Genomic DNA, 12,500 nt, shown 5'->3' on the forward strand with positions numbered 1-12,500 from the left:
TTGTCATCATGTTCACGAGTTTTCATTCACAAGCACCTGGGAAATAAATCTCATGTTCCCCAGGCAATAAATCCCCGGTTACCATAGTTGCAGGAAGCAGGTTATACATGGATAATCAGAAGCAAACCCAATAGAAACGCTCCGGGATTCTTCGGCGCTTTTCATTGGTGTTTCCCCAGACCTAAACAGACGACACGACACTGCTTTGCAAAGTTCCAAAAACGAACTGGCAAACTGGCAAAAGTAAACAAAAACAAAACTACTTCATGAAAAGTCATACATTCATCAAAAACAAATGAAACCTAGCGATATGTTTTGTCTTCTTACAGAGTCATGGAGTGCGTGTATCTGTGTTTCGATACGCAAGTTCAAGTAAAACGACCCCTGACACACACATTTTGACCCGTGCACAAGACGTTGTATCGATAAACGAAGCACAAATAAGAAACAATAATAAAAGCAAATAAAATAGCAACAAGATATGCAAACATCTAACAAAGCCGAGCAAGCAGAATGACAGGTATAATGAAAAACAATTAAGAGGTACTGAGTCGGAAACAAGATCGCGATTCTTTCCTTCGCTGCACGACGCAAATCTTCTGTGACCTTTGACCAAACGTAGCTTCCACATTCGATCACTCAGCTTAATGATTACAACAGAAAGCCGAGGGGGTAGAATACCGAGATGAACCTACAGAACTGTGCATCCTCAAACCTGACATATTCATCCCAACATTTAATGAACTCAAAAACACAGAAAGTTGCTTTCACACGCCAGCTCATTCTGATAATCCTCGCTCCACGGCTATCGTTGATTGCCAGTGGTTATCAAACCGGGACTCGTGTGGTTATCAGCACGGAACCCGTGTTTCAAAGCATGGCTCCCTGGGTTGATTGTGCACTTATTTTCTCACTACCAAAATGATGACAAAAACGATGTTTGGTGGTTTGTTGACAGACCAGCTTTTTTGTCGGTCCTCGGGGGGCATATCGACTTTTGTTTCATATTTATTGACCGCGGCCTTCGGCCTTGGTCAATAAATATGAAACAAAAGACGATATGCTCCCCCTCGGACCGACAAAAAAGCTGGTCTGTCAACAACCCATCAAACATCTTATAATGTTTTTGGAATTAGAAAATGATGAAAAATAAGATGAACGTAATTTTGGATCGTTTTGTAAAAAAATTATTTTAATTACAATTTTCAGATTTGTAATGACCAAAGTCATTAACTAGTTTTTAAGCCTCCGAGCTGAAATGCAATACCAAAGTCCGGCCTTTGTCGAAGATTGCTTGGCCAAAATTTCAATCAATTTGATTGAAAAATGTGACCCTCCACCACGAAATGAGTCGCATGTCACCTCACGCGGTTCTGCGCTAGGCATAATATAAGTCCGCGGGGTGTCTAGTAACAGTGTGAGGGTCACCATAGTCACTGGCTTATAACTCGAAAAGTTTTCACTCTTTTCTAAAACGGTTTTCACCACTGGATAGAGAATAAAAAACTCTTTAAGAAAATGTAAAAATATGAATATCATGAAAAGGTGACATGCGACTCATTCCGTGGTGGAGGGTCACAAATGAGAGTGTGACAGCGCCGCCTCAACTTTTACAAAAAGTCGGATATGACGTCATTAAAGACATTTATTCGAAAAAAGAAAACAACGTCTGGGGATATCATACCCAGGAACTCTCATGTCAAATTTCATAAAGATCGGTCCAGTAGTTTACTGTGAATCGCTCTACACACACACAGACACACACAGACACACACACACACACACACACACACACACACACACTCACACACACACACACACACACACACACACACACCCACACACACACACACACACACACACACACACACACACACACACACACCACGTCGCTCGTCTCGATTCCCCCTCAATGTTAAAACATTTAGTCAAAACTTGACTAAATGTAAAAAAAAAAGTACTTTAGATCCGCCTTCGGCTGTTCTATTCTCATGCAGATACTGCAGGGTGCATAGGCGTAAATGCTGTGTTAGACTTTCATGTCTGTCCAAACCTCCCCACATTGAAACAATGAGTGATTGTGTTCTCGTAAAGGTGCATGATATGCTCGAAAGCTACTGCTAAACTATATGTATTTCTTGTCACCAGGCATGAGTGTGTTCGTGGCGTTTTTCTTTCTGCTGCTGGTTCTGGCGGACTTCACTCCCCGGGCGGCGGCTTCAATCCCCCTCATAGGTACAGTTACATAGACTTTCGTAATAAATGCGTATACAAATATACCTCCTTGTCTTATGTGTGATAATGCAGGTATTATGTGTACTACGTACGTGGTCTGTTTGCAAAAAAAGAATCGGCTACAAAGATACGTAGACTGTCGTTATTCATACCAATAATATTGTTGTGGACATTTGACATACGGAAAAAAAAGTGACATTTACGCGTTCAATGCTTATTTCGAGATATTTGCGTAGTCATACTCTGATTTTGTGTGTAGAGATTTGGTTGCATTATATTCACACGATTTGACAGTATATTTTTCTCTTCTTGGAGATTCAAAATAGTATTACCAACACGCATTCCAGTGAGGTTAATTACTTATTATTCAACTATAGAAAACGCGGTTAATGTTCGATCGCAAGTGTTAGGCAACACAGTTCAGCTTTCCTCTCCCCGTGTTATATTCCAGGACCGTTTGCCTCCCTTATATCGTAGATTACCAACATATTTTCTATGAAATTATACCTCCCGTAAAAGCTACTCGTGTGAAGTGTTTTCTTCTGTGTCGGCGTTAATGTACATGAATTGCGTGTTTGCTCTGTACTTGGGGCCACTTTTGATCAGGATTATTGTGTACTGTATTTTTAGGACTACTAAAGAGTATGGGCACAGTAATTAAACCAACGCATTTCGCGTTGTCGGCTTGATCAGTAGATTGACTATAACTACGGGAAGACGAGGTTGGTTTCTTTGAAAGTTTGACAATATTTTCAGTTCTTCACCAGATTCTATTAGCATTATTTAACGTAAGCTTAAAGGACAATGTTGGTAATACATTCATGGTCATGAATTCATTGATTGACAATTTACGCCACAGCTGTAAGTAGTTCATCTTTACATTTAGCGTAGGTCCCTATCATGCAAAATCAAGATGTTAAAAAACAGGTCAGCCTAGTATTGTGCTTTTGAAATTATAATTCATTTACGTGCTATCAAAATATAATTAATTTACGAATAATCTGACTTAGAATATACAACCCAAAGAGTAAACAGCGCTCTTGCAAATGGTAACAACATTCCGTCATGTTTTTCACCTGCGAATGATCGTTCTGGTTAAAAACATTTGTTTTTATAACCGGGGATTAATTAGGTCAAGTATCAGTCGTCCGTCACTGTCACGGGAACATTGGGAATCATCGATTGTTCTGTAATGGTGGTTTGTCGAGTAACCCGTTGACGTTTTGATGCATGATTAAAATACCAATAAGATGATTGATTGATTTTGCAATTTGTTCGCTTGATGTTGTTATGCATCAATTCAGGTTTTAACGTTGTTTTGTTTTTTATTAACACTTTAGGCCCATAAGGCTTTGGAGCATGCAGTAAAGTACACACATTTATACATCCTGAGGCACATAGTGTTCACATTCGCGCCTCAATTGTGGTACAGAATGAGAGATTATGTGCTGTTTATTTGATTTTGCAACATTCGCACCAGTCAAAGTTTCAATGGTTTTATTCGCTATTGTCTTAGAGGTCTTTGAAGCAATACAATCTAAACATATACATTCTGAACAAAGAATGTACAAAGAACGGCTCAACGGGTGTTTCAAATGAGAGATTTTGGCAAATTATTCGCACAGTGTTGAAGACACTAAATACAAGTTTAAATGTTGAAGCAAAGTGTGTGCACGCAATGAGATTATTAATTGCTGTTTCGTGCCAAAGTGTTTTAAATCGTGAAACCCTGTGTGTTGTGTATCAGGTGCCTATTTCTGCTTGAGTATGGTGATGATCACTCTATCCACCGTGTTAGCCTGTGTGGTGGCCAACATGTACTTCAGGGGAGTCAGAATCAACGAAGCTCCTTTGTGGCTCAAAGTGGTGCGTTATCAATCACTTATTTGTGTACATTGTGTGTTTAAGATGGTGTTGTCGTTATGCCAAAATGACGTGATGTTTTTTTTTCAATTTTTTTTTTCATTTTCATTACTTTATTGTCCCATCGCTGGGAAATTCGGGTCGCTTCCTCCCAGTGGAAAGCTAGCAGCAACGGAGTCGCGCTACCCAGGTGTCTGCGTGTTTAGGTGTATTCAGCCACCTGCACTTATGGCAGAATGACCAAGGTCTTTTACGTGCCATTGTGATGGCACGGGGGTGGGACATGGCTTCCGTCTCTGGGTCTGCACATAAAGTTGACCCGTGTCTGTCCCGCCCCGAATTCGAACCTGGGACCTTTCGATCACAAGTCCAGTGCTCTACCAACTGAGCTACCCGGGCCCCATCCATGTACGAAGAAAAGGCTATTAAACAGGCATCCAACCAATCTTACATCCAAGCTACTATCTGAGAGCTGGCGAAACAACAAACAAGCAGGCAAACAAACCGCACACCCCTCCTCTATCAACTAAAAGCAACAACGTAACAAGCAAATTGAGCCAGACCAACCACCATCATGTTAAGCAAGCAAACCTGCCAAACAGACTGGGTCACTAAGAAAACACTGGAAACAGAGAGTCAAGATTAATTTGAAAGAGTCAGTCTTGTAAAAGGACCAGTTTAAAACCATATATACAAACAAGACAAGAAGAATGATTCGAACCCATGACTCTCTTTAATGGACCACAAATAAACCATATCGAAACTGCGAGAAAAAAAGAAAACAACCCTATTATTACTGTAAATACCAAGTATATAGTTATTGTATATGACCCTTAAAGTAGTTTTGCCCAACCTGTGTTTCAGCTGATGGTAACCCTTTAGTAACTTTTCCCGCGCTCTTTTTTTTTTTTTTTAGCTAATAGTTACCATTACATTATTTTTGCCCACGCTGTTTTTCAGCTGATGCTTACCCTAAAAGAATTTTTGCCCACGCTGTTACAGCTGATAGTGACCCTTAAAGTATTTTTGCCCACGCTCTGTTTCAGCTGATGGTGGACTGGTTGTCGCACGTGATGTGCGTGACGAACAAGCCAAAGCACGGCAAAGATTTCCACATCACCTCCGTTGCCGCCTCCTCATCTGCCAAGATGAACTGGAGCAACCACATCAACGGCAAGGGAAAGAACGGCAGGCTCTCCGATCCCGAGTTTAAGTTCGCCAAGGTCCGGCTGCTGGACAACGGCGTCGACCAACAACAGCAACAGCAACAGGCCAGCCGCATGCTGGCCACACAGGAATCCTTCGACTCGTGCAACTTTGAGTGTTACTCGGACAGAACCACCGGGTCGCGGAACGGACCGTTGTTGGACGAGGTGCGGGGCATCAGGGACATTCTTCAGCGGCATGAGGACTGGAGGGTGTCGAAAGAAGAACGGGAGAGGCGGATCTGGGAGTGGCGCGTCATCGCTTGCGTCACCGACCGCGTCTTCTTTGTCATGTACGTCATCATCAACTTTGCGGGACTGATGGTGATCTTTCTGGGTACGTAAAGGCCGGCGGCGAAGAGTTTTGCACTTTTAAAGTTTTATTCGTTGGGGAAAACGAACTGTTCCGTTTTTATTCACTCGCAAACATCAGGACTGTTTGGCATCGAATTACAATTTTAACGAAGTGGCACATCTACTGACGTGTGTGTTGACAGTCATGTTTAAGGCTGAATCCATTCGCTTTGGGAGGCGACTTTGGTTACTTTTTCATCAACAACGTAAGCGCTGACATCATAAAGAAAGTGGCACATCTGCTTCTCTGTATGATGAGTTCTCTAAACACTGGTGGTGTCATTAAAGCAACCGAAACTGCTTTGAGAAAGTTCTGCAATACTTCAGGGATTAACTATGTTGAAAAATGTGTTTGTTCATTCCTTCATGCTTGTGTATGCTGAGTTTTTCGTTTCAGGTTTATGTTGACTGTGATCATGTCTGATTCATGTTCTATGTATCTGTGCTTCATACATAAGAATAAAGAACAATGATGATGAATTTGCATTTTGGATTAGCAACTTTTATGATAATCGAAACATCTTTTGGGTAAACTATAATTGAATGGACAGAGTACAAATGTACGTTGGTGTCAACCACAAACAAACAAGCACTCAAACAATCAAAGAATATATTCATCTTGATGTGCATGATTATTATGTATGCAATCGTTTGTACATGTCTCGTTGTGTATATGTGTGCGTGCGCGCTTGTTGTTTGTGTGTGTGTGTGTGTGTATGTGTGTGTGTGTGTGTGTGTGTGTGTGTGTGTGTGTGTGTGTGTGTGTGTGTAAGAAAGAAAGAGAGAGAGAGAGAAAGACAGAGAGAGAGAGGGGGGGAAGTACGTTTGTATTTGCGTGCGTGCGTCATGAAAATAATCACATTTTTAACAAAACACAAGTTAAGGTTATGGTTCAAAATCAAATTGGATACACTGTTATTGCCCTTGTATATTTATTTATTTATTAATTAATTAATGTGTTTACTTACTTATTAATTTATGTATTTGTTTATTTGGGGTAATTATTTACATGCTTATCTATTTATTCATACACTTAATGATTCATTCATGTCTCTTCAGCGAATTAATGAATTGTGAATTTTAGAAGTGTTTGTTGCTCGTGTGTAGTAAAATATGCAAGGTAGTAAACGTTTTTATGTAAAAAAAAAATCTTCGTGACTTTAAAAAAAACAACCTGCTTTTCTTTTAACCAAATTACGAGGGTGTGTTTGAGGTGCGATGTATGTACAGTCAGTTGGAATGTATTAGCTCACCTATGACACTTACTTTCATTCATCAGACACGCTGGTGTGTTTTGCATATATCGTTCTCCGTTTGTCGTGGCATACGTACAGTTGAAAGATCATTAATGCCCGCGGTCATCGTTGATTAACTGTACCAGAAACCCACTCCTTGTGTAGCTAGCTGCTCCGCTGCAAATAAAGCAAAAACGGTACCAACAAAGACTGTAGAAAGACGAATAATATAAAAGTAGTTAAGTAGCTTTGAGTTTTATCTTTTGCTTTTTTGGAAATGGACATAACATAGCTTTGCCTATGTCGAATTTTCTCGTGCTGTGTTAGGAAATTAACAGGAATCAGTCCAATATGAGCATGAGTTTATTATGTGTGAACGTCATGTGGGAGGTTGGGTGGGTACATTGACTGAAACTCCAACCGGATCGTTTCAATTTCAAATATTAACACGTCCGTGACCGATCACTGACATCTGGCCGGAAAATGCTTTGAAAGGCAGTGAACGGTAAACCATGCGTTATTTTGGTTTAAAACAAATGGGTTGGAAGGATAACGACCTTATAGTTCATGTTTGTACAAGACAGTAGATGTGATTAGGGCAATTTCAAAAAGAATTCTCACCTAAGCCTGAAATTCAAAATGGAATTGACGGCTTTTTCACCGTACATATGCCATGAGAGATGATTATAGTTACTCGGTAATTACACGTTGTTGTAACATTTATCTGTCACACAATGCCTGTATTCATTTAACGCGTCATAATGCAGTGGTTTTGTGTCAATAGCGCACATAATGGTCATGAACATGTTTCTCAAGATGCCCGTGTCGTGGAATGAATCTTTTGGTGTTTGGGGTATTTGTTTATTCACATGTTTTGTATCTGAAAAGAACATGCATTCATGTAAATAAGCATCGTGGTGTAAAAATACTCGTCAATCACTGAACCTGTCATAGTAAAAATAAACTGTGTCAATGTTTGTGGGGTTCTTTGCTGTAATCTTTCACAGAGTAAAAAACATCTTCTTCGTATCAGGTAAACCACCATGAAGATATATCCAGACCTTAGAGGCACACTCCTTCCCTTGTAAACTCTTCGGATCACCATCTCAGATCTGGCCAGGCTTTTACATGGGATAAGACTATCCATCCACTTGGTCACATACCAAAAATCAAACCCCGGGTGCTCTCTGTGCACCATGGAAATGTTTGATGAATTCATAGCGTAAGAAACTTGTTCAGAAATTAATAAATCAAGAACAAAATCCTAAATCACCACAGCTAGCACCTAGGCTGTTAAATTTTGGTATGTGACCAAGTGAAGGGATATGGACTTGCTCCCATGTCAAATCTTGGCCAGATTGTGAGCCCAACTGTTCACACGGGAAGGAGTGTGCCTTTAACTTGGGATAAGAGCAGCGCGCATAAAGAAGCATATGCACACAAATACAGGCATATATATATATTCATCTTACAGTAAATCCACAAATTACCAGATATATCCTGTTCAATTTGAATCATCAAAAACAAAACAAAACACATACAATCACAATACAGAAACATTTCACTACCCATATAAACACAATTCCGTGGTAAACAGTAAATTTGCCAGTTTTGTGTTACTGTGTTTGCTTGTTGTTATACCTTATTTCAATTGCGAGCACACGCATGGACGCCTGTGTGTGTGTGTGTGTGTGTGTGTGTGTGTGTGTGTGTGTGTGTGTGTGTGTGTGTGTATGTGTGTGTGTGTGTGTGTATGTGTGTGTGTGTGTGTGCGCACGCGTGTGTAGTATATGCTTGTGTACTTATGCTTGGAATAAACACGCGCACACACACACGCACACCCCCCAACGTAATTGTGTTTGGATACGTGGTGCTAACATATCTTACCTTCAGATATACATTACTGCCAGTTGCGCATCCTTTAAATCACGAAAGGGAAGTAACCATGTTCAAAAGAGTAACCTTTTGATCAACGCGTTTGCCAGAGTTGTTCTTCTTCATTCGTTGTCGAGCGTTCGTGCGTGCACACATGTGTGTGTGTGTGTGTGTGTGTGTGTGTGTGTGTGTGTGTGTGTGTGTATGTATGTGTGCGCGTGCGTGGTTACATGAATGCGTGCGTTTGTGCGTACGTGCGTGCGTGCGAGTGTGTGTATGTGTGTGTGTGTGTGTATGTGTGTGTGTGTGTGTGTGTGTGTGTGTGTGTGTGTGTGTGTGTGTGTGTGTGTGTGTGTGTGTGTTTAGTATTACACGTACATACAATCTTTATTACGAAACAAGACGCCTTTATTTGATGTGAATATGAGATTGCATTTTTAGTTTCAACAATACAATGCTTTGTGCTACAAAACTACACAAAGCAATACTTCGCACAATGACGGATACTTGTTTCACGATGACCTTTTGTCAAAACAACGTGCTGTGTGTGCCTACCATAGGCAATGAGCAGTCAGCACACATATATTGAATGCAAAAACACAACTATCCAAGCATGTACATTGATTCGCCTGTCAAAGACAACAAAGAAACTACCTGGAACAGTGCAACAAGAACAAGTCGCGTAAGGCGAAATAACAACATTTAGTCAAGCTGTCGAACTCACAGAATGAAACTGAACGCACTGCATTTTTTCACCAAGACCGCATACTCGTAGTTTCGTCAGTCCACCGCTCGTGGCAAAGGCAGTGAAATCGACAAGCCAGAATAGTGCGGTAATGGTCGCGCTGAGTAGGATAACACGCTTTTGTGTATCTCTATTCTTTTTAACGTACTGACTTTGTTTTTAATCCAAACATATCATATGTATATGTTTTTGGAATCAGGGACCAACGAGGAATGATATAAAATTGTTTCTAAATCGATTTCGGACAATTAATGTTAATCATAATTTTCATATTTTTAATTTTCAGAGCTTGTTTGTAATCCAAATATAACTTATGTATATGTTTTTGGAATCAGAAAATGACGACGAATAAAATGAAATTGTTTTTGGATCGTTTAAGAAAAAGTGTTTTTTTAATGACAAGTTTCCGATTTTTAATGACCAAATTCATTAATTATTTTTTAAGCCACCAAGCTCAAATGCAATACCAAAGTCCGGCCTTTGTCGAAGATTGCTTTGCCAAAATGTCAATCAATTTGATTGAAAAATGAGGGTGTGACAGTGCCGCCTCAACTTTTACAAAAAGCCGGATATGACGTCATCAAAGACATTTATCGAAGAAAAAAACCATCCGGGGATATCATTCCCAGAAACTCTCATGTCAAATTGCATAAAGATCAGTCCAGTAGTTTAGTCTGAATCGCTCTACACACACACAGACAGACAGACACACACACGTACACCACGACCCTCGTCTCGATTCCCCCTCTATGTTAAAACATTTACTCAAAACTTGACTAAATGTAAAAACAAACTAAGAATAGACACAGAAAGAACAGCTTTATTACACTGACAGCATGACCTAAAACATTTTTTCAGATTTGCATAGTCGTTTAAATGCTGGATTTGCTACATTGCTGTCAAGTGTTTTGGAAGTATTGTAACAATATGCATGGTTGCAATACGATATGTTCATGTTTAAATTCTATAGTAACTCATGGCCAACTGTTAGTTGCTTTTAGCGTTTAGTTCGATCAGCATGTACATATTTCTATGTTCATCAAGTAATACCGTTTTCCCATCAAAATATATGTGCATCTGTAAAATGTACAAAACAGTAGTAACTCACAAACGTTCAGGCAATCACACACACACACACACACACACACACACACACACACACACACACACACACACACACACACGCACACACACACACACACACACACACAAACACACACACACAAACACAATCATGCACGCACACATGCACAAACAAACATTATAATTGCTACACATGTCTTGCTAATCAGTTGTCTAATATGTGTCTCATTATCTTGAAATCGCTAGCAGCAGGCAATTTCTTTCACTTAAAAGTACTCCTTGATATTTCGTCCTCGAGTTAGACGAACTTTGTGGCCAACTACTGCTACTTTATTGCAGATTATTCGGTATGCATTCCTTTCTTTTCTTTGCTGACATATTCTTCTCGTTTCATCGCATCCATATTCATATTCATATCCAAACAAATGCTTCCATTGTACACTCTTGGATTGTATTTCCTCTGTTTTCTGAGGTCCCCTTTTTGTCTTTAAGTATGACTGTCCTGTTTCAAAGCTTTCTCTGTACTGCTTCATCGCTTCCACATTAAACATTTCTTCCTTGTTACTTCTGACTTTTGCCAATAGTTTTCAGTCTCTAACTGCAAAAGCACATCACTCCGGAAGCATAACCCAAACACATATAGCCATGTGTCCCATAATGTTGATGACGGGGAAAAACAGACCGCATACTTTAGTTTTCATCATCTTATCTCAGAACACATTGTTTGTTCCGCATAACCTTTGACTCTTTTCATCTTTAATTTTCCCTAAATTATAATTGCCACGAGCTGATCACTCCGGCAGCATAATCCGGTTCTAACAAAGTTCCAATAACGCTGTTTACAGATTCACTATGACCCGAGGAAGAACCATGTCTGTAATTTTGTTGTAGTTTATTCCAGAGCTCGCTATCCTTTCCCAAGTCATTCGTTTTGCAAACAGATCACTCCTCCGGGATCATTACCCTCACGAAGATGGCCACGAGTCCCATAACGTTGATAAAGATGTACACGAGGAAGAACACTCTGTCCAACACCACCGCGATGATGCGCCACTCCCGGATGTGACGTTTCTTGGCTTCGGCAACGTCACGCTTTTCTTGCATTGACGTCATCGTCTCGCGGATTGACGTCACATCCGACAACAATTCTGCTGCTTCTTCTTCCCACTCGTCGTCCTGACCTTCTCCCGATGTTTCTCCGAAGAGATCCTCCAGACCACAGTCCTCTAGGTCTGTTTTGGAATCGAAGTTGTTGTCGAGGTCCAGAAGATGAACTTTGGCGCACAACGTCTCCGGGTCTGAGAAACTACGGTAGGTGCTGACGAAGGTCGACCAGGTTTTCTTGGGCGTGGTGACATCGGTGCGGGGTTCGATAAAGGCATCCCGCATGCACAGCACTCTGGCCATCCCGTCGATCACACACTGGTGAAGAGGACAGAAAAATAGAAATTGTCAGGAAGATGTGTTTCTGTGTGTGACATCAAACAATAGTCCCGCCTTCCCCCCTCTCCTCCGTTTGAAAATATACCTACATTGCCCTAAGACTCTGATCAGTAGTGGTGCACACGCCACGTAAACAAAGAACACAAGTAAAGTTAGAAAGAAAATACGAAAGACAGAAAGAAAGGAAGGAATAAAGGAAAGGAGAAAGAAATAAGGGGAAAGAGAGAGAGAGAGAGAGAGAGAGAGAGAGAGAGAGAGAGAGAGAGAGAGAGAGAGAGAGAGAGAGAGAGAGAGAGAGAGAGAGAGAGAGAGAGAGAGAGAGAGAGAAAAATAAAAAAACAAATAAAGCAACAGCCAAACAAACACACCCTCAATGATTACTGTACAGCAGCATCCCTATGGCTCTTAGTCGTCGATACACGTTCTCATAATGACACTGTACAATCGCAATAAAGTTACCGC

General features: G+C 40.6%; 2 protein-coding genes across 2 annotated transcripts in view; one reads left to right on the forward strand and one right to left on the reverse strand.

The window, feature by feature from the left end:
* The window catches only part of LOC138959518 (neuronal acetylcholine receptor subunit alpha-10-like), a 34,986-nt gene extending 26,128 nt beyond the window's left edge, over window positions 1-8,858 (forward strand). Inside the window, exons 5-7 of the mRNA XM_070331042.1 lie at window positions 2,149-2,235; window positions 3,983-4,101; window positions 5,145-8,858. Of these exons, the coding sequence (XP_070187143.1) occupies window positions 2,149-2,235; window positions 3,983-4,101; window positions 5,145-5,648 (710 nt within the window). The 3' untranslated portion in view covers window positions 5,649-8,858. The remainder of the gene's footprint in view (window positions 1-2,148; window positions 2,236-3,982; window positions 4,102-5,144) is intronic.
* A 307-nt stretch (window positions 8,859-9,165) lies between these two features.
* The window catches only part of LOC138959519 (neuronal acetylcholine receptor subunit alpha-3-like), a 64,303-nt gene continuing 60,968 nt past the window's right edge, over window positions 9,166-12,500 (reverse strand). The window contains exon 9 of the mRNA XM_070331043.1: window positions 9,166-12,017. Within this exon, the coding sequence (XP_070187144.1) occupies window positions 11,538-12,017 (480 nt within the window). The 3' untranslated portion in view covers window positions 9,166-11,537. The remainder of the gene's footprint in view (window positions 12,018-12,500) is intronic.

Source organism: Littorina saxatilis, linkage group LG2 (genome assembly GCF_037325665.1).
Source record: "Littorina saxatilis isolate snail1 linkage group LG2, US_GU_Lsax_2.0, whole genome shotgun sequence".
Taxonomy (NCBI): domain Eukaryota; kingdom Metazoa; phylum Mollusca; class Gastropoda; order Littorinimorpha; family Littorinidae; genus Littorina; species Littorina saxatilis.